Source organism: Daldinia vernicosa (genome assembly GCF_022497035.1).
Source record: "Daldinia vernicosa strain CBS 139.73 unplaced genomic scaffold F5Y00scaffold_32, whole genome shotgun sequence".
NCBI lineage: Eukaryota > Fungi > Ascomycota > Sordariomycetes > Xylariales > Hypoxylaceae > Daldinia > Daldinia vernicosa.
Window position 1 is genome coordinate 76,055 of NW_025953948.1, and position 24,703 is coordinate 100,757.

Below are 24,703 nucleotides of genomic sequence, written 5' to 3' on the forward strand. Positions count from 1 at the left end.
CATTCTTCAAGACAGGTTCCTAACCCAGGTAGGTACCTAGTTAGACATATTCCAACATTAAGAGGTTGGAATTCCATCGCCTCGAAATATCAACTCTCCAACCTTCCAAAACCGCCCCCTCTCTTTGCAAAGTTGTGACTCCGAAAGTCATATAGGAAACAACGATCCTCTCTTTACCTGCCATCGGTTGCATCCCCGCCATTATTACACTAGCTTTCAGGGTTAACCGCCTCAGATATTTTTATGTTGGAGGCCACGGAGATGAGGCGGGACCCATGTCTCAGATTTCTCCATTGGTTTGCTTTCTTTCTGTGTGGTGTGTGGAGTGAGTGATAATGGTTTCGTTTCATTTGGTGAGCTGGAGGTATCTCCTCTCCCTAAGCTAAGCTGGAACACGTCGCCGGCTGGTTTCTCTTGAGCTGGCTCCTCGAAACGACGTCGAGCATGCGATTTCGTATCGGACTTCTCTAAAGGACCTCGGAGATGAGGAGACGTTCGTTGCTCAGGGCTCTGAATTTGTTGTATGTGAGATGACTGGAGCGCGCCTTCGCGACTATGAACGCGAGAGTCCCCCTGGTGGATGGGTGGGGATACAGCTCCGATGCGCTTCTCAGATTCATGCGCGCCATTCTTGGATTTCAGCCCCTTTTTCTGAGCTATTTCTTCCATGAAAGCCAAAAGATGCTGGTTCTCTGCCATCTTTTCCTGAATTTCTACGAGTTTGTTGGGCGGAGCTTCCATAAGCTCCTTGATCAGATCCTCCTTCTCTTGGGTAAGTGTCCGAATTGCTATTCTTGGGTCGATGGAGGGAAGTAATTCCTCCATCTCGCCAGGAAGATTATTCGAAAGACCAGCCAATGTCGTATTGGCCTTGGGTCGAGGAGGAGAGACGGTTTCTGAAGCCTTTCCGGTCTGTGAAACTGTAGTCGGAAACTTGAAGGCTATTCCTCGGCTGTCCGAAGCCCGAGGAGTCCGGTAGGCGATGTGCGGGCTTTCTCCCGGGGACGTCGTAGATATCACAGGAGGTATAATAGGGTCTTGAGGGCGAATAGGCAGGTGAACCGAGTTCAACCAAACCCTACATTTATCGTGCAATGCGGAATCCTTAACCAGTAGCTCAGTCTGGCGGTCTTTAATCTCTTCAAAAACTAATCATATGTTAGCAGCAATCACTAGCGATAGTGACTTGGTATACTTACAGTCAGAAATTTTCTTCACTATTGCCTGAGGCGATCCTACACGAGCACCGAGGTGGTTGTGTATGGCTACCGATAGATAAGAGGCAGGAACCTCCAGCCGTCTTTGAATGACGCTGAGGTGGTTCGGATTGACACCAGGAGGCACATCAACCCTAGGAATGCACTTGCTGATTTCTCCAAACAACCGATTAGCAGCCAGGTGTGTGGAATCAGTTGACTCTTTTATCCATTTTGGCTCATCCCAATCCCTGCATCGTTCTCCATATGGTTTGGAGAAACCAAAGTACTTGAGGGTCATGTCTGCAACGACGGCTGAAGTAGAGCGGTGCTCTATGATATTGAAGATTTCATGGCAGTCCCTGTAATCGGGATGATCGTTTTCAAGAAACATGCGGAAAGCGGCTCTAGCGCTTCGACCAAAAGGCAGCGCCCAGTATCCAGGCAAAGCAGCGAATGAGTCATATACAAGGTGCTTTATATGTCTTTCCTGCGACTTCTTATTGCCACCGAAAGCGCCTCCGAGGAACTCAAGTTGCTCTTCGTTCACTTTAGCCACGGAACCTACTCCAAGCTTCTCCCACTTCTGTTTGAAGTGACTCAACGGCTTGTGCCGACGGGGACCAACCAACTTCTGCCAGTCATCATAATCGGCCTCAAAGTTAAAGGAGTGGTTTCTATGTCCAGCGGACAATCGACCTGCGAGGGTGTTATGGATCTGCACTTTGAAAGCCACAATCGCATCTTGCTGCTGCTGCGAAGGTTTTGCCGGACCGGGAAACCTGCCATCCTTCTTCCCACCAAATTGATCCCAGTCAATAAAGGGGCATGACCAACTTAAGAAGCTTTCAACGACATCCTTTGCAAATATTGCACCAAACTGTCTTGCGAGGAACTCTGTGCGATCGGCGCGCATCTTTCTAGCCGGTGGTCGACAAAAGGACGGATTGACTAACCAACCTGCAGAAAATAGAGCAGGAGAGATAACGATAGCATCAACATGCTCTCCAAGTGCCTCGCGCATTCGATCGCTTGTAACCTGGAACTTGGGATCGGTCTCTCCGAAGAAGACGTCCTGCTCTAGTGTAGTAAGGCCACAAATAATAATGACCAGGGGAAGACTCTTCCCTTCAATGAGTCTAGACTTGTCCGAAATGGCCCCAAGGAAATCCTGTATAAGCTTTTCAGCTGATGATTCAACCTTAATCTCGTCGTCTCGTTTCTGGATGGTTCCATGCCGGTTGGTGTACGAAGAGGACGTGGCGGCGACGTTGACCAGGCGATGGTCTTTGCCGTGGACGTAATGTTCAGGGTTATCCTTTACGACACTGGCAATATCACACTGGGAAAGCCATGTCTGAGCTTTCGGGTGAGTCTCGCCGCAGAGGAGTGCTTTGAATGCTAAGAAGTCGGCAATGTGCCAACCGAGGTCATCGGTACCTGCACGCTCGTGGGACACAGCGCAGAGACCGATAACTCTAGAATCGGGGCTGATGTCTGGAATAGTACGCGTGACGAACGAAGCATCGAGTACCTCATGACTGGCATAGATATCGATGGGCACGAATATAGGAGCCGATGGTGTGAGAGGCCTTCCTACAGACCCAGCAGTCGACTTCGGAGCAGACATTGTAATGGGTTGACTGGCTGGTCGTCGGGGTGTAGTAGTGAGTCTACCTAACTGGAGACCTAGGCTTAGTATGATGTACTTAGACAACTCTGCGAAAGAAGAAGGGGGTGGAAAGCGTTGATGAGGTAAACAATGATGATTGGAAAGTACCCCGGATTATGCGGGAGAGAATGCTGTGGTGGATATGCGAGATAGGATAAGGAAGTGACTGGTGGGTGATTTAGTCTAGGGATAGGATTGGAGGAAGGAAGGAAAGCTGTCACCTTGTACGGCACCAGTTCCAGGGCGAAGTCAAGCGATATGGTATGATGAGGTATGGGGGAAGGCTTATAGGTAATTAGAATGATGAAAAGCAGGGCAACTTACCGTACGTTGAGTTCCAAGGCGAGGAATAATATTTGTGGAAGCCTTAGGATAATAATTTTTGAGACAGGTTGACGCGATTGACTGTCTGGGTAGAATTCAAGCAACGCGTCGTCTATGGTAGGAGGTACGATAGGAGGTATGGTGGGAGGTACCTACCCAAGGCAAGTTTCTCGGATTACCTAAAAGGGGAGTGGAAGGTGCGTAACTTTGGTATGAGCCTGTGGCCTAAGGCATGTACGAATCTTCGTCGATGCTATTAATACTTTTTAGGAGGTAAGTAAGAGATAGGTAGGTTGTGTATTTGTAGGTGCACAGAATAAAGGCTTGGAAAAATAGCAGCTATGGTATTGGAAACTCCAATATGTTCTGGTAAGTTCCAACTACCCACACTGTTATATACCCGGTAGGCACCTGCAGCTACAGCTGCTACCTAAGGACGGTGCTGCCGACTATACGTTCTTAGGTCAGGTAGGTACCTAATGTATCTGTAAATGCCAGGGGAGTGGTATCATTCCTATATCTCATTCAGGGGAAGCTTCCTTTTACAGCATTAGGTACAAGAAGTCAAAGGCTGGCAAGTACAACAGATATATGGTTTATAATATAATCGTTCAGTCCTTCTGCTTTACCTACTATATGCTAGGCCGATACTCCCCTGTGTTCATTACTTTGCCTTGTTACGCGTTTATCAGGTAGGTGCTCGTCTAAAGGGGCAACTACTCGTTACTGTGAAATCACGCAGTCACATCAGCTACCTAATCACCTCGACTCATATTTTACATATTTATGCTAAGGTACGGCCGGGCTCGAAGAGCTAACCAGCCCAATTTTCTATGTATGGGTGTTCAGGCATTGTTCGCAGTATTAACTTACACACAATTTGCCAGCTCGATCATAGTCAAGAATATGTTTATGACGGTACCTTAAACAAAGCAACATCCCTTTCCAGATCATAGTTGGGCTTCACGCTGCTGCCTTAGACGTACCCTCATTTAGTTTAATAGTAGGTACTCGTAATAACACCTGGGGATATGAGGTCTTGTGGTATCAGTTAAATGACAGGATCACGAATTCGCCCTTCACAGGGCTGTAGTCTCCAAGTATTAGACAATGTAGTCTATAGCATTAATCGTTAACACCTATTTAAACTAACGCTAAAACGCTTATTCATGAATACAACCTGTTCTCGCTGCCCATGATAACTTGAGTAAAAATCAGAAAATACCTTTATCCAAGACCCTACATCATACACACCACAGGGTCTAAATATATCAGAGGCATTGTAGCGTGTATTAGAGCCCCTGCAACACATAGGTATTTCGTACGGTTGCCTTGAACTATAGGGGGGGTTGTGTTTTCATCCGCATCATAAATTACCTCGAATGTGACAGTAACGTATTCGTCTCTCCTGGATAGGCTACCGCCTGGCACTCGACCGATCACGAGCGTCTCTTCTCTGAAATAGGGTTTTCGCATGTTGCATCGACTTATGTACCAGGTAATTTCCTCGTAAGAATTTGAGTACACTGAGCTACGTCTCTGGAAGTGATCTCTGAGGGAATCCTGTATTCTATGGCAGGTGTAACAGAGAAAGTCCCGGGCTTTGGGGTCCAGGACAGCTGTCCTAGTACTTTCATACCGTTCGCAATTGTAGAATCTCCTCAAATGTATTTCGCGCAATGCAGGAAGATAGTTCCGTAAAAATACCCAGACAAGCTTGAATTCCTCGTCATATGTCTCACCACCAAAAACTCCGGCCGGTATCACTGGGGGGACTTGCATAATATGTCGCAAAACATTGTCCATTAACCCGGTCCTGTGAGCGAAAGATCCAATTATAGGGATCGCCGAGGGAATGGAAATCCTTACCAGTCGACGTAGATCTGCCCCTGAAAACGCAGCCGAAAGCGGATAATGGAGGGGAAAAAATAATGTATCAAGGTCGAAATTGAAATAAACAACTGACTTGCCTCCAGGAAGCGCAAAGGCGATCCGAAAGTACCTCAACGTTTCGTGCCGAGATTCCTGGTTAACCGAAAGAGAAACGGGCGGGCGAGTAAAAGAGCCCGAGTATGTTACGATGCTATGACTGATATTATAAGTATCTCGGGCCCAATTTCTTTGGAGAACAAGGTGAGTTTGCATTTGGCGAATATCTGCATCTTGGCATTTATCCTTATTCTTATCATCGATCTTCCCCGTTATTAAATCGCGAGTACCTATAATCTCCCGTGATACTATTACGTTTCGAGGTTCCCAGGTCTCCCGCCAAATTTGTAGCCGTAACTCTGGTGGGAGTTTGGAGAAGAGAGTAAAGGCTGTCGGGGTGACGATTTGCCGGTTGCTGATATCATCCGAATCTGAAATAGGAGATGGCTCTGTGTTATGATTCCTTCTATCGGAGGATTCCCCGTTGTCATTGTCGCGTTTTCGATTCTGACCGGAGCTGAGCAACTGAGACACTCGGGGTATGTCCATTCTCAGAACATGAACAACATGTGCTACCGTAGAAGTTGCAATTGAGACTAGGGTATGTAATCCTTGTGTATATGTGATATACCTCCTCGGTGATAAAAGAACGAATATGATGATGATGGAAACCTTTATACCGCTGCGCTTTATTAGATATCTTTGGAGATTCAAGTCTTGATACAATTGCTCTGACTTGCGTCTTAGAAGGTCAGGGGAAAAGAAAGATTGGTAAAAGCCTTCGGAAGTCAACATTGAGCTGTATCCTCGATAGGCAAAGCTAAATTCTGTTATCCAACCTTATTCAAAGGATCTTTGGTGGTGCTGGGTTAGGACCTCATAAGCAGGTCGTTACCACCGCGTCAGAATCTATACACAGATTGAGGGTTGATACTCCTTTAGAAATTCCATAAAAAATAAGCCAATTTACCAGACACGGAAAGAGATACAAGTTATTAATAGGGATAAGGTAGACACTACCTTAGGTAATGTATAATCCTATTACTCTTACTACATGTGAAGCTACGTACCAATTCAAGTGTTCTGGAAGGTCTTTGCTAAGTCCCACATACGGTAACTTCATCATTGAGTCCAAGTTCAAGATGATATGGGAATTTAAGTCCAATCAAAATCACAAAGGCCTGAAAGTCTTATTTTATGTAGAATCTTACTTATGATTGTCAAAGGTTGTTAATTCTAGCACGTGATTGTTGAGAGAATGTAAAGGGGCTCATGTATCGACGGGATCCCCCGGTTCTAACGTTTGTCTACAACGCGTGGGGCCGTCCCCGCCTTATCCGATCCTGACATTGGCAAAACCCTCCCGGACATCTATTCCGGAATCTCAAACCAGAAATATAGTATGTATCATGTATTTTCTTGACATATTGACATTATTACTCTGGGTTGTTCGAAGCTATGCTTGGGATACTGGAGAAACGCCTATGACAGTCGCAGAAAACAGCAAGACATTGGCACAAAACATCGTTACTTGGGATAGCCACTCATTATATGTGAAGGGAGAAAGAGTCATGGTTATGAGCGGCGAATTCCACCCATGGAGGCTACCCGTTCCATCCTTATGGCTTGACGTGTTTCAAAAAACCAAGGCGTTGGGATTCAATTGTGTCTCTTTCTATACCAATTGGGCTCTGTTGGAAGGGAAACCAGGCGATTTCTCAGTCGAAGGTGTATTTTCCTACGAGCAATTCTTTGAAGCCGCAACCAAGGCTGGCATCTATCTTATCGCAGTGAGTATTTCTCTAACTCTCGAGCAGAGCCTGCTAAACAGAACAAGCGACCCGGACCTTATATAAATGCCGAAGTGAGCTTTGGTGGGTTCCCTGGATGGCTCCAACGTGTCAAGGGACACCTAAGGACGTCGGATGACGACTACTTGGCGGCTACAGACAAGTTAGCTTCGAGATCGCTGCATAAATAAGCTCCCGACTGACTCAGACAGCTATGCTGCTCAAATTGGTGCCATTATTGCGAAAGCCCAAATTACTAATGGCGGCCCCGTGATACTATATCAACCCGAGAATGAGTATACGGTCGGCGTCTCTATCCCATTCCCCAGTGGCAAGTACATGAAATACGTAGAGGACCAGGCACGGAACGCGGGAATTGTCGTACCCCTCATTAGCAACGACGCAGCCCCCCTGGGAACTAACGCTCCGGGTACAGGACTAGGTGCAGTGGATATCTATGTGAGCTACACTGAACGAGATTACTGCACCGAATATCCTGACAAGAATTAGGGACACGATGCCTATCCGGTTATGTTTGACTGCGTTAGTAACCTCATATCCGTAATACCAGTGATACTGATGGATCTAGCGAAACCCTTCCACCTGGCCACCACTAGCCTTATCGGGAATCTATTACCAGACACACAAGCTGCAGAGTCCGTCCACCCCTTTCTCTCTCTTGGAGGTTGGTTACCGGATTCTCTTATGCTATTTAAGCTGCTATTGCTAAGTCTATCGCCAGTTCCAAGGTGGCGCCTATGATCCTTGGGGAGGTCCTGGATTTAACAATTGCGCGGCATTTATCAATCATGAATTTGAACGCGTCTTCTTCAAGAATAATTTTGCCGCAGGGGCAACTATCCATAACATATATATGGTCAGTCACGGTCAACCTATACTATCATCTCTACTGACTCGTTAGATTTTTGGTGGCACCAATTGGGGTAATATTGGACATCCAGGAGGTTATACATCTTACGATTATGGAGCGGTAGGTGGGTGACTTTCTGCTCGGGAGAAATACATATATTAACTTAGATCTGCCTTAGGCTATATCGGAAGATAGGTCGCTTAGGAGAGAGAAATATTCGGAACTAAAGCTACAGGCCGAGTGGCTGAAGGTATCACCAGATTACTTGACTGCAGAACCCGGAGCTGCCCTGGTGTGGACGTATGCTGACAATGCTGCCATCACGGTAACTCGACTTGCTGGAAATAGCACAAGTGGTAGTGGGTCATTCTTCGTCGTCCGCCATAGCGACTATTCCAGAACCGCCTCAGATAATTACACGATGAAGCTTCCAACGTTGAAAGGAGAGATCTCGATCCCCACGCTATTTGATGATCTCACTCTTCACGGTAGGGATTCGAAGATTATAGTGACCGACTATGATGTTCGAGGAATTAAGCTCCTATATTCCACGGCTGAAATTCTAACACATCAGAAGTTCGGAAACACGACTGCTCTTTTTGTTTATAGTGGACCGAATGAAATGAACGAGCTCGCCGTGCAAATTAACGATACTTTTTCAGTTATATCAGATGACTCCGTTAAAGTGAATAGAACAGAAGGCCTCATAACTTTGGGCTGCTCTACTCCAGATGCAAGGAATATCGTTAAAATTGATAATTTTCACATTTACATTCTAGGTAGGATAGGTCATTCATTCGCAAGAACAAGGCTAATAAAAACGCCTAGATCGAAATTCTGCTTATAGTTATTGGGTACCTGAGATCAACAAGTCCACATCACTAATTATCAATGGACCATATCTCGTCAGATCCGCCTCTGTTGAGAATGGCGTACTGTCGCTCTCCGCGGATTTTAATAGATCGACGACCGTTGAGGTTATCGGGGCCCCTCAAAACACGACAGTTCTTAATATCAACGGGAAGGCAACTGACTTCAAGGTAGAAGATGGAAGAATAGTAACAACTATCCAATACTCAGTTCCAGCACTCGATCTTCCTGCTCTGTCTGGATTGCCCTGGAAATACGTCGACTCGCTTCCTGAGATTCAGACAGATTATGATGATTCTACTTGGTTGGCAGCAGACCACCAATCAACAAACAATTCATACCAGACTCTACAGACACCAACCTCCCTCTTCGCTAGCGATTACGGGTTTAATACCGGAGTACTGCTCTTTAGGGGCCATTTCACTGCCAAAGGCACCGAGAAGTCCTTTAAAATCAAAACCCAGGGCGGCACGGCTTACGGCCACTCAGTCTGGTTAAACAATACTTTTATAGGATCATGGATTGGTAGTTCCAGTGCTCCAAGCTACGACGCAACGTACAAGCTTCCAAGTCTTTCGCAGGGGGCACCATACGTCTTGACGGTTGTGATCGACCATATGGGACTAGACGGCAATTACATCCCAGGCATCGACACCGGTAAAGCGCCTCGTGGGATCCTCGACTATCGCCTCGCTAGCTCAATATTAGACAGCACCCCTATATCGTGGAAGCTCACCGGCAATCTCGGTGGTGAAGACTATGCCGATCGCACCCGAGGCCCCCTGAATGAGGGCGGCCTCTATGCTGAACGGCAGGGCTACCACTTTCCGCAACCTCCTGTTGAGACTTTCACCCCAGGTTCGCCATTCTCGGCACCGGGAAAACCAGGTATATTCTTCTATGCTGCGCCGCTCTCCCTCGATCTCCCTTCTACTACATACGACATTCCGCTCTCCTTTTCATTCCGCAATGTCGCTGGTGGGGCTGTGCGGATCCAATTGTATGTGAACGGGTGGCAGTTTGGTAAGTACATACCTCACATCGGCCCCCAGACGCAATTCCCAGTTCCAGAGGGGATTTTAAACTATAACGGCGAGAACTGGATTGGGCTGGCGATATGGCGTATGGAAGAGAGCGGCGACACAACCGTGCTCGATTTTAGACTTGAGGCTGGCGAGCCGGTTTTGACGGGACGTGATCCTGTCGTCTTGGTTGAGAGTCCGGCGTGGTCATTACGCAAGGGAGCTTACTGATTTTTGACGTCTTATTATACACTGCATGATCATACGTAAATGTATAGCATTTAGTTGCGGAGATGGGAATCAATCACATCGGTTTAATCTATAGTTATTTCTATATATGCTAGTTAGTTTCTAGATGGAGGCAAGTATGATACATGATTTGTGAAAGACTTCGGAATGCATATAGCTCGCAGAGTAAATATCTCAGGATGATTTAGTAGCAGAGTACTCTGCTTTCCCATATTGCCTTCTCAAAGTCCTAGAGGCACTTGGTAGCTAAATTCCGGCAAACCAGCAAACTGAGGAAACGAATTTCCCGTAGCCTGGTAACGCTCCAGGGGTAGAAAACTCTCCAAACTAGACTTGACACAACCAGCCTTCTCTAGCGCTCGGCCCTCAAACCGATCTTCAATCCACTTGAGCCAGGTCTGTCTCGTGGCATCAAGAGTAGGTACGTGCCACGTCCCATTAACAACCAGGTACTCCAGATCTCCGTCAGGAAAGGCTTCGCATGTGGCCCGAACGGTCGCAGCCGTGACATTTTCGGGAATATAATAGTCTTCCGTGCCATGGATAACAAGAAGCGGGCCTTTGAAGGCTTTCCGTCCCGCATTTGCTAGCTTGCCGTACGCATCGACGTACCAAGTCTTGTCGTAACCATCCTGGATAATCTTATCCCCCGATAGGAAGAGCTGGGTCGAAACGCCTGCTCCGCCCTCAACTTCTTGCAAGAGCTTCGTTCGCGCAATGCCTAACGGAGTTAGCCACGTGCTAAGGTCGAAGTCTGGGAAGATGCTGGGTAGAATCATTCCAATCCACGGTAATATGAATCCAAGTTGGCCGACGAACGCGTCTGTAGTAGGACTCACGGCGATTGTACCGAGATACCCATCCACAAGCCCCTTGAATTCATCATCTCCCTTGGCCGCAAGTACTTCGGCAACACCCCATGCGACGCCACCGCCCTGACTATGGCCTATAACAGCGAAACGTTCGTCCAAAACGTCAGGGAAGGCCTCTAGAGAGGCTTGCAGGGCGTAGAGAGCATCGTGGCCGGATGTCTGCGACATCAGATACTGGTGGGGGATCTCGCTGCCATCCCAGGACTTGTGGATACCAAGGCCAGCGTAGTCGGGCGCCACGACGGCATAACCTGCAAGCGCCAGGGTAAAGGGTGCCTCATGGCCGTACCAAAGCGCCCTATGTGTCGAAGGGCCGGCCGAGGCGAAGAAACCCTCCGTGCCGTGTGTCCAGAGGACGGCAGGTGCTTTGGTGGATTCGCTTCCGTTCCCCGTTTGGAATTTCTTAGGCGTGAAGGGCCAGAGGATAAAAGCCGAGGCTGGGACAACGGTTCCATTAAGGTTTGACGTTGTGTAGAGAATACGTGAGAGCGCTGTGTTAGGTGGGATAACAAAGGACGACGCATTCGTGAACTCTTGGACCTTAAGAAGGGTACCGGGTATTGGCGTTCCGGAAAGTGGCGGGAGATCGTAGAAGCTGTCCTCGGCGGGGCCTCCGTTGGCGAGTTGGGAGCGGTCGAAGTTTATAGCGATGTTGATATTAGTGACTGCTGTTGACGACAGGTTTGCGGACTCTATCTGTGAGTTTGATAGAGCGAAACTAGAGTTGAAACCCGTCGACTGCTCGACGTTCAACGGCGCTTGAGCCTCGACAAGTGACACCGTCAATGAGACGGTGGCTAGCAAGATCTGTAAAGAATGCATCGCAACCAGTTCTCTTCAAGTCGGTTCCAGCTTATTAGTTGTATTTGGTGTCAAACGAATTCTACATGACTTAAGGCGAGTCATGGCTCTAGTTATATATGGAAAATGAATATACTATTGATTGGTCATGATAGCTATCTATTTACGTCTCTCATTAGACTATATCCCACTGAACTACCTATTTTGGAACAAATTTCAATACCATGATAATCAATAGTAGTAGAGAAATAGGGACGAAACTCCACGGAAACCCGTGGGCGAGTAGTTGACATATAAAAGCTGCTGACGTAAAAGCGCCGGAAACTTATGGTGGTGATATTACGGTGGTATCCACCTGTGATTCTTGGTGGTTTTTTAAGTCCGTGAGAAGCTGGCGGAAATTAAATCTTTAGCTTCTCGGCCGACAAAGCGTGGAATCAAGGGTAAAAGGGAGTGATGTTACGAAGGATTTATCCGATATCTTTATAATCCAAAGGCTGCTGACGAATGTCACACATCTGCTTCCATATAAATACCTACACTACGCGTAGTCTGGTCGAAGAATTGGAAACCGGTTTCTAAGTTCAACCAACAATTGCTGAAAGTCATGGTTGAATTCAGGCGGCGTCTCGCCATCTTGGCTTTTACCGATAAAAGATAAGGAACGACGCCCTATGATCAGGTATGATAGTTGGCCGTTCTATATTAGACGGAGCCGAATCTTAGAGTTTGATATTATATGATATGAGCGTAATTCCAAACAAGGGCGAAGAAATGTCAAGATAAATTCGGCATTAAGTGGTTAATCCAATCTTTTCCTTCATGTCTTTACTCGGGTGTCTGCATCCACGACATTGGGCGTGGCGTAGGGCGCGTTTGACAAGCGGGGGTTCATATATCTTTTTCTATATATGACCTTTTAAAGAGCTTAAGTTTGGAAGGAGGATGTAATAGTCAAATCGTATTTAAGGGAAACTCTGCTTTAAATAAAATCCATCTTAAGGTATCCGTGCTTGAACAAGATGTCTGAATCTGTATCTATCGATGATTTCTCGAAGCCAACGTCTATCACGGGTGGTTGCCTCTGTGGCTCCATAAGATACCGTGTCGACTTCTCGAAGGACCACGATTTCTTAAAAGGGGTAAGTGAGGATATTTCTTCAACCCATTTTTATCATCTATGGCTCTAATGCCCAACTAACAGACCGGACCTAGAGCGGAAGCTGTCAATGTACGCAATGCCGACGGAACACGGGCGCTCTGATCTTCATCGCGCATACCGCTCCGCTTAGCGGTTTTACGTTTCTAACATCCACCGAGACGTTGAAGAAATTCTATGCGACGCCGGGTATCCAGCGCGCCTTCTGCACAAACTGCGGCAGCTTTCTATACTGGCGGGATGAGTCGCGCGAAGACGTCGAGATTGCGGTAGGGTGCGTGGATCCCGAGTATCTATCCGAGTTTGGATTCGCGCTTGCGAACTCTTCAGGGCACAACGTGTGGTGTCAGAACGAGATCAAGGGCGTGACCGATCATATTCTCAATAAGGGCAGAGGAATTAAATGGTCTAAAAATAGCGGGAGCGTTAAGCTGTGAGCGACTATGATAGATGAGTTTTCTTTATGTAGTGTAGTACGATAGAGAAAGTCGTTTGCTTCTATGTTAACGACACCACCAAATTCATAGTTACATGATTCTCAAACTTCTTGATTCTGATGAGGATTGGATAGTCTCCCGCAAAGCCTCACGAAATTTTGCAATCATTAGTGATATTGACATCAATTCCGAAAACTAAATGAGATATCGTGGGAAAGACACTTAGATAGACTACATAGGGACCGCTCATTGCTATCCCCTATGAGCCAATCACAAGGTAGGGAACCCACAAATAGTGCATATTGATATAGAGCAAATTTACGACTGAATCTACCAATCACCTAATAGCATCAGTGGTTTAGTGGTAAAATCCATCGTTGCCATCGATGGGCCCCGCGTTCGATTCGCGGCTGATGCATTTCTTTTGCCGTTTTCTCGAACTTGGCCTACGACCCTTTTTTTTTTTTTTTTTTTTTTTGAAGTGCTCATCCACTCAAATTCATATCAGTCTTAGGGAGGCTTCAGAAGGAAAGATTCCATATATGATAATGTTTCTCTAGCCGCCCAATTTCATATCTGCTAATTTTTTCCTCGACGTTAAAGCTTATTAGCAGATATACTTGATAGTGACTTTAGTGCTCCGTTCTGTGGTTACGACTTTATTTCAGGTCAACACAAGACTCCCTTACAAGCAAACGCTCATATCTCTTCATTTATAACATACATACTACCTATCACGCGCTAGAAAATTCAGTTGGAACATGTTTGAATCGGCTCATCATTCCCAATGTGTGCTATATGTAATTATACATTTCACATTAATTAACATATAACATAACGACAGCATAACACACTCATCCAACCCCCCTCTCCCAAACCAATCCCTCCGCTCTCCCCTTACAAAACGAGAGCCACAACAGCCAACAGACCAAGGCTCAAAGAAGCAGCCTTAGCTGAGCCGGCGGTAACTACCGACGTAGGGTACGAGGTTGAGGTCGAGGCCGAGCAGCCAGTGCCGTTGCACACGATGGCAGTGTATCCGCTGCCGGCGGAGGTAGTCGTGGGCGCGACGGGGTATCCCGTGCCGGCGCTGTAAGACGGGACGATGCCGTTGGTGCTGCCATTGTTGTAGCCGCCCTTGCCCGTGGGGTAGACGGCGACGGTTAGTGTGGTAGACACGGACTGGACGCTGGAGGGAGAGGCGGTCGGGGTGTTCACTGCGGGGTAGCTAGATACGGCAGCGGTCTGAACGTCGTTGGACGGCGAGGGGTAGCTGGACACCGCGGCAGTCTGCACGTCGTTGGATGACGAGGCCTGGTGGTATTGGGAGCCGCCAGCGACGGGGTACGAAGCTACGCCGGAGGCAGTGGGCTTGGTCTCGGCCGTCGTCTCCACGGTGGTGGGGACAATCGTGGTCTCGATGGCAATGGTCTCGGTGGTGACGGAGCCGACGGGGCAGTTGGTCACGCTGGCCGGGCACTTGGTGATGGTGCTGATGCGCGTGCTGTAGATGGTGCTCGTGTAGGGAACTGCAGTGGGGGTCTGCGTCGGCTTCTGTGTCTCAGTGACGGGGCACACGGTGGTGTACAGGGCAATCGTTTCGGTAACGACGGAACCCCTGGCCGGGCAGTTGGTGACACTAGGGGCGCACGACGTCACGGTGTAAACGGTGGTGGAATATACGGTGCTAGTCGTGTACTCCGTGGTGGAGGCGCTACCTGTAGGGTAAGACGACGAAGTTGCGCTCACAGACTGGGTCTCGGAGACGCTGTTTGAAGCACTGAAAGTCAGGGATACGGTAGGATAGCCGCTAGCTGAGGCATTGTTCAAAACACTGGAAGTGACCGATACGGTCGGGTATCTGCTGGCCGAAGCGCTATAAGTGGACGACTCGCTGAATGAGCTAGAGGTCTCATCAGGAGGGCAGTCGTCTTCCGAAGAAGTAGCCGAAGCACTGTAGGAAGAGCTGGAGATGGTAGAGATCGTTGAGAGAGTGCTGCTGCTTGTAATTAGCGAGCTCGTCGAGGACTCCGTGACAGTCGCGATGCTAGAAGACGATGTGCTGTCCGCGTAGGTCTCGCTAGCGGATGCTGAGCTGCTGGAGGTGAGGTCGTAAGAAGAAGTTGAAGACACGCTGCTGCTAGTTGCGGCGCTGGAAGCCGAGGAGCTAGTAGAGCTAGAGGAGCTGGAACTTGAAACTGAGGAGCTGGTAGACGTAGCAAGATAGCTTGAGCTGGAAGCATTCTCCGATGTTGCAAGGTATCCTGAGCTGGAGGCGCTGCTCGACGTAGCAATGTAGTTTGAGCTTGAAGCACTGCTCGATGTGGCAACAGAGCTGGAAGTAGAGATGCTGCTGCTAGTGCTGGAGGCAGAGCTCGAGGTGGACGTAGTGCTGACAGTCGAGGAAGTAGAAGAGCTGGTGGTGCTAACGGTTGACGAGGTGGAAGAGCTGGTGGAGGAGCTCGTGGTGGATGAAGTCGTGACCGAGCTGCTAGTTGTAGCAGGCTTGCAGACATCTCCGTCACAGCCACCGCACTTCAAAGCCTCAGCAACCAAGTCATAGTAGTTCTTTCCTGCAAGGTCCTTGTTCTGAGAGGCATAGTAGGCATCCCACAACATGGCACCGCCGAAATGCTCCTGCTTCTTGTACGTGCAGATCAAGTCCTTAGCCTGTTGAGCCGTGATGTAGCCGCTCCCGAGTAATCCAACGGCGGAGGCGCTGCCGGGAAGACCGATGAAGAGCTCAGCAGCGCTGTTAACACCGCCGCTGATGAAGCTCTCCCAGTCATTGTAGTTGAAGCCAGTGGACCAGGCCTCGCAAGTGGGATTGTTGTAGAACTGGATCCAGATCTTATCGAACTTGGCCTGCTGAAGGATAGTCTCCATCTGGAAGTAATCAGCAGACTGCGGGCATTGCGGAGCAGCAGTGAGAATAATGCTCTCGCTGTCAGCGGTGATGAGATCGCGAAGATGGTTTACCATGTTGACGTATGGCTGCTGGTTGCCTAAAAATGCTAGTTAGTGTATATGGTCATACACTACCTAAGGGAGGGAAGTTAAGGGGCATATCTTACTGAATGTAGTCTCGATGTCGAAATCGAAACCGTCAATGGTGACGTGCTCCGTGCTGCTGGTATCAAAAGGTCGAGGCCCCGTATAACCGCTCTTGAAAGGACCAAACGCCTGGTAAAGGAAGTCGGCGAAATCTATACCAGCCTGGACAGAGGAGAGGGTGTAGTTGCTCGAGGAAGAGAATTCTCCTCCGATAGAAAGCAACACCTTCTTTCCGAGCTGCTGGCACTTCTTGATGTCATCCTTGATGAAAGAGCACGAGCTGAGAAGCTTAGAGTCCCGGTTGTTGTTAACGTAAACCTCGGCCGCGCAGTGAGCAGCGAAGTTTGTGCCCGGGTAGCCAGTGCCATTTCCGTTCTCGGGCGAGTTGTTCACGAAACCAAGAGTAACATAGTCGATGCTATCGGACTCGCAGTGCTCGCCAAGGCTATCGGTGTCAGGTCCTGATTGTCCCTATAAATAAGAGTAAGTATATATGAGAAACATATCTAATAATACAATGTCATACCCAATAAGCGTTTAGCTTATAGTCTTTTGTGTAAGTAGCAAAGGCAGAGGAAGCCGAGAGGGCGGCAACCAAAACTGAATTCTTCAACTGCATCTTGAACGATGTATTAAGAGATTATGTGATACGTAGGTAAAGATCGTAAAGTGGCCAAGGCCGTAATGAATGTGATCGTCAAGCTACTCAACGAAAGGACGCAAACAAGATGTTTGCCACGGCTGGCTAATATGCCGTTTCTTGTCAACTCGACTGGTGGTGATGAGGAAAAAAGAAAAGAAGAGAGAGACAGAAGACGGCGCGGTTATGAATAAAGAGCAGCCGTTCGAACCGAGCCATTCCCGCCCGAGTTAGGGATTGGCTATCCTGCATAGTGACAGCCGTACACTGGAGTATAGTGAGGTCCTACAATGTGTGACTAAAATTTGAGACATGAGATAGGCCCATTCTAGTCGTTGCCTACTCATCTCCTGCCTAATAATTTCCCGAATCTCATGGAGTGAGATTGGATTGTCCCGAACGGGTGTTCGCGCCGAAGCGACCCATGATAGTAGGCAGAAGAGTCATCGCCCAATAAGTCCCTACATACCAGAAGCACACAGCGCCGCTAGAATCGGGAAGGTCGTCAGATTCAGGAACAAGCATAGCGCTCAGCCTAGAACTTAGCTCTACATGTGGTCGACAGGGTTGACAGGGGATAGCGATTGGCCGGCTGCGAGGGCCGGATATTGAGTCCATCTCCACGGTGCAGCGGGCAGCCTATAGGCCAAAGGACGGCCCTACGTGGAGATCGATTAAGATCTAGACAGAGTACATAGGCCAAGGGGTCGCTTCTTCGTCGGACCATTTGAGGCTCGCTTAGATTGAGTTTGTTTAATGGAGATTTTTTTGTGAAGAGGAAAAGATCATCGCTCTCGACGACGACAGCCGAGAAATAAGGCTGTAGACCGAAAAGATTTGGAGCGAAGTGTATAGTCTTCATATTTGGTTGCCACCGTAAATCATGATTCTCTTTTTCACCTGAATTACGACGCTATAACCCTACCGAAGCACTTTTCATCCTGTTTTTAATATACCTACCTTAAGGGGGGATAAATCTATAAGGTAGATCAACGCATATGTTCATGGAAATTGAATTCGGCTTTTGACGATACTCGTTAAAATCCGACGGGATCGCTAGCTTGACACGCGGGTTTTGACGTCGGTAAGATTACCCAAAAGTCATTAGAATCGTGGATTTACCTACTCCTCGGCTCGGCGTTGTCGAATCTGGTCACGGCGCTTAGGGCTGGCTGGTTACGCGCATAACCCAATTTATGTGATGAAGTTGGCTTGCTTGCCGGAAAAACTACGTTGCATCAAATCGGATCAGATCGTTTATCGAACACGTCCTCAAGCACGGGTTTAGAAGAGAGAAGCCAAGGGGAGGATCTTAATTGACACTAAAGTCATATAGTTACACTGCATATTGAAGATCGCCTGCAATTGACCCGGATGAGAGCAGGAGTGTCGATAAGTTTGCTAGGTGTATAATATATGAGTTGGCATCCTCTTTAATTTTAATCTGTAAGACCAGTTTTACTTGCTTAATTCCGGTCTTTTAAAGATGATTTAATTGTCATACTATCTATCCACTTGGGATAGGTCGCTGTAGGTACTCTTTATATTTCTCCGGAATATATGTTAACTCAATGCTGGGACAGGTTCTGTACCACTAACAAGGACAATCTGGTCATTAAACCGACATTCGTAGCTTCATAGCTCATACTTGTAGTTTCCAAATTTTGAAACGGTTCAAACGGTCTAATAAGGTGGAAATGAAGAGGGAAATGTAGTCGCAACAGACCCCGCGTTTTCTTTACGACCCCTCATTGGACGTGGTGGCACGGGAGGGGGATACCTCTCCACAAGGTTCCGAGGAAATATGCCCTCGTTTTTCATGCCGAAGTCATCGACATACTCGCCATTATACCAGTCTGTCTCTTCTTCACTAGTAACTGTTATTATCTGGCCAATTCTGAATGAGAGATCCTCCTCATGATCCGATATATAATCGTAGGCAGCCTTCGCCGTAAACGGCACTGGAATTACCATGGCGGAGTCATGGTTCTGGCTGGTCTCAAAAGGGTTAGATAAAAGGTCAAACCTAAGGTTTGATATATCCTCCAATCCGTTAGCAAATTCAGGGGCCGACGAGCTTGAGGCTTGTTGATTTTCTAGGCTGAGGGCAGACCAAGGTGGAGAGAAGGAGCTTAAGGGAAGCATATCCTGTAACAATAGCATCGGGTCTGGTCCAGGAATCGGCGTTTGCGTAGCAATCCCATTAGTTTCGTCAATGGCCTGTTTCTGCCTAATAGATGACTGAAATTCCCCATACAGCTCAGCCTGAACATCACGAATAATTCCTTCCAGTTGGCTTTTCAGCGCGTCGGCGACATCCCTCTCTGCCGAGTCTAACGCTTCGTCGATTTTATTCTCCAGAACTCGATAGATTCTCCGGAAGAGTTCCCTCTGTAGGAATTCGTCATAGCTCCTCGCTGTTGGTCTGAGTTCAGGAGAACTCTCGACAGAACCCCTCTCGAGGTAGTTCCCGTAGTCTGTCTTGATTAGGTACGCTGGTCGACAATGGAGGAACGAGAAAAGACTCACAGGGCGAGGGTAGATCTACAGGATCATCAGCGGGGAAAAGTACAGTGTACACGTGTCTCCATTTATCTTCTTCCGTTTTACTATTGAATTCCTTATTCCTAATTCGAAGCAATTTTTCCGTAGTAGGATCGATGCCCTCCCTTAGTTGTTTTGGTGTGAGCTCGCAGGGAAGATCTTGTCTTGTATGCTTCTCTAAAGAAATATCCGAATCGAATGCTACATTACATCGGGAGCAATACGGTGGTAGCCTGTGTGCCCTGTAAAGGTGTTCCCTGCTCCTTGATCAGGACCCGGAAATACATCATAAATCGCATCACGCTTGGTGTAGGATAGACTTACTTCACTCGATGTACCGAATGAAATCCAGGGCCGTAACAAGCTCCTTTGAGCGAGTAATTTCTTGGCAGGTGCCGATAACGGTTCCGTTGATAATACGGACATGCAAATCTCTCTCCTGGATTGGTTCCATCATTATAAGTAGCTGGTTTTCTTCGTTTTGGTTGTTGCTGATCATCACCTTCCTCGCCCCCGTTACTGCCGTCACCTCTTGGTAGAGGACGTTTCCCCTTAACATCATTACCCTTGTTTTGTTGATTGTTAGAAGAGTTGGCAGAGCCTGAGCCTCCCCCGGGAGCATTAGATGGGCCGGATTCTCCATCTTCCATTGCACCCGAAGTAGCAAGACGGGTATACGTAGCGTATACCATATCCATCAAACCACGAAGTAAAGTTCTCCTTCGCTCAGCCCGCTGAACAAATGAACTTTCTTCTTCCCAACGGCAATCTTCACTACTCTCATTCATCGAAAACTCTGAAGCCTCAGACTCACCTTGCGAAGGTATAGTAAATGGACTAGTAGTTTCCGAGGTATGTCTCACTGATGATGCTGATATTTGGGGCGTGCTTGAATCGGTCATTGGAAATTCAGGTGCATGATAGCCTTCAGAGACCTGGGCCTTTTCCCGCGAGTATGCCATGAGGTAGCGGGTCTCGGTTGGTAGCTTAATCGCCTCACAATCTCCACGAAAATTATCACTAGTGATGAATGTTGAGTGCATGGGCGAATCCATTAAATATATACCGCTCCTCAATGATCCCGGATATATCGTATCTATATCCATTTTCTCACCGCAGCCCCGAGGACCTGTTGAGTGACATCTCGGTTGGCTGGTTGATGTTGATATATCTAGGTTATTAACTGTTCTATCAATAGTGTGAAATTCAGCGGTAGGCGTTGACCGAACAGGAAGCCGTATGGGTCTAATCGGACTTGATGCTCTAACATAATTTATATCAGAAATTATCGATATCCTTTGGGATGGGGATTACGCACTGAAGCCTTAAGTGTGTAGTTAATTTTTCATGAGTCAAACCTAACTTAATATTGCCAGAGAATGGACGGGCAGAGCATTTTTCTTCGTGAAATTTTAGCTGATCCTCGTGGCTAAAAGAATACCGACACCATGTGCAGTCGTAAAGATAAGCTTGTGAGCCTACCGTCTATATTAGTCCCCTTCAGGTTATCTCTATAAGTAAACTATTACTTACTATCGTTAACATTCTCCACTGATATCTTTAGATGATCTAAACACGGACGATTCGCTGCTACATTTGATGTCACTTGCTCCGTATTATTTTGATCTATGTTCTTATGCTCGTGTGCATAGTTGAAAGCTTGCTTTAAAAGGCGCACTTCCTCTTCCCAAACTAACCCGCGACGTTCTTCGGCAATTTCGTAATAGGTCAGCCCCGAGAATTGACGTGTAGGGTTGAAATCCTTCTGTTTCAAGAGGACTTCGATGACTTTGATGTTCTCTCGACCTATGGCGGCTAGCATAGGCGTAGAGGATGTTATGGTTTCTCCGGGAATTGGGGGTTGGTCCGCGTCCGCTAAAGAACAGGACATTAGGAAGTCTATAAGCTGGTCATTTCCAGTTTCGGCAGCTCTCACAACTGCCTTCAGACGTGGTTTATCTGCGGCATACTTAAGGGACAGTTCAGTGAAAGGCGGTTCAATAGTCTCTGTACCATGGAACTTGTCTGGTCTGCCGCATACCAGGGATAGATTGGCGTATACTGGATGCGGTTCAGGGAACTGAGAGGACTCCCATCCATCGTCCCAATTGTGAATTGCTTGAGTTGATTGTCCATACGCGCTCTGACTACGTCCACCCTGGCTATATACGGTTAACTATCAGAATTCGTAAGTGAGGTAATAAAAAGCCTACCTCGAGCCACTGCTGGCGTAGGTCCCAAGTGATTGAAAGGATCTGCTCGATTTCCATGATGCGAGAGATTTCAATGAATTTCGGGATCTTTGAGATATAAAAGATTTCACCGAACAGATGGAATGGCGTGAGATAGCGGATTTCATCGATCCAATTGATATGCTCGACATGAAGGATTTATGAGACTGTCGAGATCCGATTGATTGCGTATCGCTCCTTGCATTAGCATCTCGTTCCTGGAGTACCATAGATCCTCGTTTACTCCTAGATTTTCTATCCAGTTTAGAAAATATCGGTTTGCGCGGCGGGATGGCTGTCGGGGCCGGTGTTTCCTTTGATGGTTCTTTGCGCTGCCCACTACGTTCTACTACGCAGGAAAGCCCCGTTCGCACACATGTTGAGCAGGACGACGATTTGAATGTTGCTATATCACATCGGATTTTCCTTTTTCTACAATTAGTGCAAGCAATTATTGCTACAAAAAGGTCCATTATTAGCTGCGATTCTCCTGTGGTAGCAAAAATACAATCTGTCATAATCCAACCTACCTTTGCGTGTTCTTGTTCGGTTACGTCCTTGCATGAACGTAGATAAGTCTAATTATGAAACTGTTAGACTAGACAATAGGTAGTCTGATATGAAGAACGTTGGTGGACCTTACTAGGTAGTGGCGGGATTTGTTCGTGAGGCTTAGGAGGTATGTCTTGACGGACCTTTAGGTCAACGCCTTCATCACCGGTACTAATCTCGTTTCTTCCACTGCGAGGCCATTCCGGCGGCGATGCATCTCGGGTTAGATTTTCCGGGCATAATAATTCCATAATAAGCTCTTGATTAAAACCCTCTTAAGAAGTTGAGTTAAATATACACATAATGACGACTAAGGATGGTGTAAATTATTAGGTATGTTGAGAAATTATACTTTGTCGAATTGAGATTTGGATTATTTTGAGGTGACGAATGCTGACAGTTTTCCCCTCTGCTACCGTTGCGCAATTGCGCAGAATCTGACCTGCGCATCCACCCTACTTGTATATTAGGCTCGGGCGACGACTTACAACTTGACAGCAATGCTGGTCATATATGCGTCTATATCCTTGAAATAAATACCGCTTATATCTGCCATTTAACCAAGTGAGGTCCTCTTTGCCAATGAGCAGAGACTCAATTTTTCCTCTTTCAACGAAAGGCTGTTACTGTTACTGTTAGCATGTTGAATAGGAGGGCAATTCCCTACTGATCACGCTGTATCGAGAACCACGACCTCGGCTTCGACATCGCCAATACTTTCCACGGTCAACCTGTCCCCCGCATTAACACCATCAATAAATGCGCCATCGCCTTCGTTAAAAACCTCGTCACGGCCGTCGAGTCGGATTTTTGCTTGTCCCTTCTTCGTCATCGGAACGTGAATGTACACCTTTCTCCTGCTGCTCTCCGCGATGTGGGCCCCAATAACCCAATCGAATCTTCCCTGGGGCGGGATTAAAGCGGCTCCCATGACGAAATCGGCATGGATAGGTATGGTCCCCTCAATTGTCGGCTCGGCAGCTTTCTCCTGCTCAAATGTAGCCTCCGGACCACCCTTGAGCGGACTCAAAATCGGCACGAACCCCTTGCGCTTCTCCTCGTCATCAAAATGCCGGGTATGGTATCTAGGAGTGAGTCCTCGTTTCCACGGAATTGCCCAGATCTGGAGGAAATGAACGGTATCTCTTGCGTGCTCGTTCTGTTCGGAATGCGCAATGCCCGTGCCCCCGGTGGTAAATTGGACATCCCCTCGACGCATTCGATAAAACTTGTCCGACTGCCCACCCTCGGCACCCTTACGAAGCATACTATCTCGGTGAGTAAGTTCGCCGGAAATGATATAACTAAAAATCTCAAAGTCGCGGTGAGGGTGTGTTGGAAACCCCGAATTCGGCTTGACTCGGTCCTCATTTAACACCCTCAACGAGCCAAAGTGTGTAAACTTAGGATCGTACCATTCGGCGAACGAAAAGCTGTGGTAAGTGTTGAGCCAACCATGATCCGAGTGCCCACGAGCAGCCGACCGATGAGGAGTAATTTTAGCATGCGAGAGCATTTTGGATATTGTATTCTTAACAGTATTCATATACTGAGCTTTAACTCGAGGTTTGAGTTCTGATTATAGAAATAGAAATGAATTCTTAATATTAGAGGCCAATTGCCTACTGGGTACTTGTCGGGTAGTTATAGATAGATTATACTTGATGTCAAGCGGGTATAAGATTGACAGTTGTCGCATAAGATGGCTTTGATTTATTCTTTATATAGATTTGATTTCAGGGTGAGTTTTTACGCATAAATACGTCCCATATTCTTTCTGCTTGCAAAGCAATTAACAATTGCTGAGTACCTATTGGAGTATTAACTTCGAAGATATTCGAAAAAGCACCTAATTCATGATTTAACCCAAACTCTAAGTTACTCCATGGGACGAACTACGACCCGATAAGGCTAGTTGCCCACTCTGCTATTACCTTTTCACCTTGCCGCCTCTCCTAATACGGAGAAGTGTTGGTCAAAAGATTGCTTACGAAGTATTAGCATATGCTTATTATATATCGTGAAATCAACTCACACCAGTATGTAATACATAGTATGTAAAAGAAGTGCGAACGTAGAAGAAGAAAAAGCTCACGCCATCATAGTTGCAAGATACATCTCATCAATACCTCATTAATAGATTATCGTTTGTCATCCTGGATAATCAACCTGCCATTTCATAATTTAATTGTAACCATGATTGCTGCCACGTGCATAGGTATTAAAGAGACTTGGATCTGACGTGCGTAGTGGAACGTCAAAGCCCCTCCAGAGCGCCCGATTGCTCCGACAAACCGGCGTGAGTTCCAGAACCCTGGGTGAGCTTGAAGCAGGTAAAGGCTGGAAAGCATGGGGCACCTGCAGGTGCTTGAGGTTAGAGTTCGGAAAAAACCAGTAACCGGCATATCCAATCATCTGAGGGCAACTGCCAATCCACTTTTTTTCTCCAATATTTTTGGTCGCAAACCTTTGGATCTCCCCGGATAGGAA

At 47.2% G+C, this 24,703-nt stretch overlaps 7 protein-coding genes and 1 non-coding gene across 8 annotated transcripts; 3 read left to right on the forward strand and 5 right to left on the reverse strand.

Moving 5' to 3' along the window:
• Positions 1-231: 231 nt before the first annotated feature.
• Positions 232-2,826, reverse strand: F5Y00DRAFT_270980 (uncharacterized protein; the record flags this gene model as incomplete). The annotated part of the gene is made up of 2 exons (XM_048012702.1): positions 232-1,148; positions 1,200-2,826. 2 exons carry the CDS (start codon positions 2,824-2,826, stop codon positions 232-234), a joined length of 2,544 nt encoding a protein of 847 aa, XP_047863547.1.
• Positions 2,827-6,605: 3,779 nt separating this feature from the next.
• F5Y00DRAFT_253832 (glycoside hydrolase family 35 protein) lies at positions 6,606-9,905 on the forward strand (the record flags this gene model as incomplete). The annotated part of the gene is made up of 9 exons (XM_048010103.1): positions 6,606-6,911; positions 6,959-7,074; positions 7,124-7,370; positions 7,422-7,454; positions 7,501-7,596; positions 7,654-7,788; positions 7,834-7,902; positions 7,961-8,561; positions 8,611-9,905. The coding sequence occupies 9 exons, from the start codon at positions 6,606-6,608 to the stop codon at positions 9,903-9,905; spliced, it is 2,898 nt and encodes a 965-aa protein (XP_047863548.1).
• Positions 9,906-10,144: 239 nt separating this feature from the next.
• F5Y00DRAFT_270985 (putative secretory lipase) lies at positions 10,145-11,617 on the reverse strand (the record flags this gene model as incomplete). The annotated part of the gene is made up of 1 exon (XM_048012703.1): positions 10,145-11,617. The coding sequence occupies one exon, from the start codon at positions 11,615-11,617 to the stop codon at positions 10,145-10,147; it is 1,473 nt and encodes a 490-aa protein (XP_047863549.1).
• Positions 11,618-12,293: 676 nt separating this feature from the next.
• Positions 12,294-13,298, forward strand: F5Y00DRAFT_240692 (Mss4-like protein). Its single transcript, XM_048008272.1, has 2 exons — positions 12,294-12,738; positions 12,812-13,298. Exons 1-2 carry the CDS (start codon positions 12,619-12,621, stop codon positions 13,190-13,192), a joined length of 501 nt encoding a protein of 166 aa, XP_047863550.1. The 5' UTR covers positions 12,294-12,618; the 3' UTR covers positions 13,193-13,298.
• Positions 13,299-13,539: 241 nt separating this feature from the next.
• F5Y00DRAFT_t107 lies at positions 13,540-13,610 on the forward strand. Its single transcript has one exon. It is a non-coding gene; the product is annotated as a tRNA-Gly (tRNA).
• A 479-nt stretch (positions 13,611-14,089) lies between these two features.
• On the reverse strand, positions 14,090-16,865 carry F5Y00DRAFT_263298 (glycoside hydrolase superfamily; the record flags this gene model as incomplete). Its single annotated transcript, XM_048011491.1, has 3 exons — positions 14,090-16,197; positions 16,267-16,717; positions 16,773-16,865. 3 exons carry the CDS (start codon positions 16,863-16,865, stop codon positions 14,090-14,092), a joined length of 2,652 nt encoding a protein of 883 aa, XP_047863551.1.
• A 1,071-nt stretch (positions 16,866-17,936) lies between these two features.
• Positions 17,937-21,826, reverse strand: F5Y00DRAFT_113196 (uncharacterized protein). The gene is made up of 6 exons (XM_048003930.1): positions 21,644-21,826; positions 20,964-21,588; positions 20,749-20,908; positions 19,755-20,693; positions 19,416-19,687; positions 17,937-19,363 (listed from the first exon to the last, which is right to left on the reverse strand). Exons 1-6 carry the CDS (start codon positions 21,698-21,700, stop codon positions 18,570-18,572), a joined length of 2,847 nt encoding a protein of 948 aa, XP_047863552.1. The 5' UTR covers positions 21,701-21,826; the 3' UTR covers positions 17,937-18,569.
• An 847-nt stretch (positions 21,827-22,673) lies between these two features.
• On the reverse strand, positions 22,674-23,854 carry F5Y00DRAFT_113176 (RmlC-like cupin). The gene has a single exon (XM_048003929.1). The coding sequence runs from the start codon at positions 23,757-23,759 to the stop codon at positions 22,884-22,886; it is 876 nt and encodes a 291-aa protein (XP_047863553.1). The 5' UTR covers positions 23,760-23,854; the 3' UTR covers positions 22,674-22,883.
• Positions 23,855-24,703: the final 849 nt, after the last annotated feature.

Excerpts from the sequence above, each read along its gene's own strand:
- F5Y00DRAFT_113196 (XM_048003930.1), bottom strand. The coding sequence starts at position 21,700 with ATGGAAATCGAGCAGATCCTTTCAATCACTTGGGACCTACGCCAGCAG. Across the intron at positions 20,694-20,748 it reads ACTACACACTTAAGGCTTCA|AGCATCAAGTCCGATTAGAC; the intron begins GTGCGTAATCCC and ends AAATTATGTTAG. Across the intron at positions 19,688-19,754 it reads CATTCGGTACATCGAGTGAA|GGAACACCTTTACAGGGCAC; the intron begins GTAAGTCTATCC and ends ATCAAGGAGCAG.
- F5Y00DRAFT_240692 (XM_048008272.1), top strand. The coding sequence starts at position 12,619 with ATGTCTGAATCTGTATCTATCGATGATTTCTCGAAGCCAACGTCTATC. Across the intron at positions 12,739-12,811 it reads ACCACGATTTCTTAAAAGGG|AGCGGAAGCTGTCAATGTAC; the intron begins GTAAGTGAGGAT and ends GACCGGACCTAG.
- F5Y00DRAFT_113176 (XM_048003929.1), bottom strand. The coding sequence starts at position 23,759 with ATGAATACTGTTAAGAATACAATATCCAAAATGCTCTCGCATGCTAAA.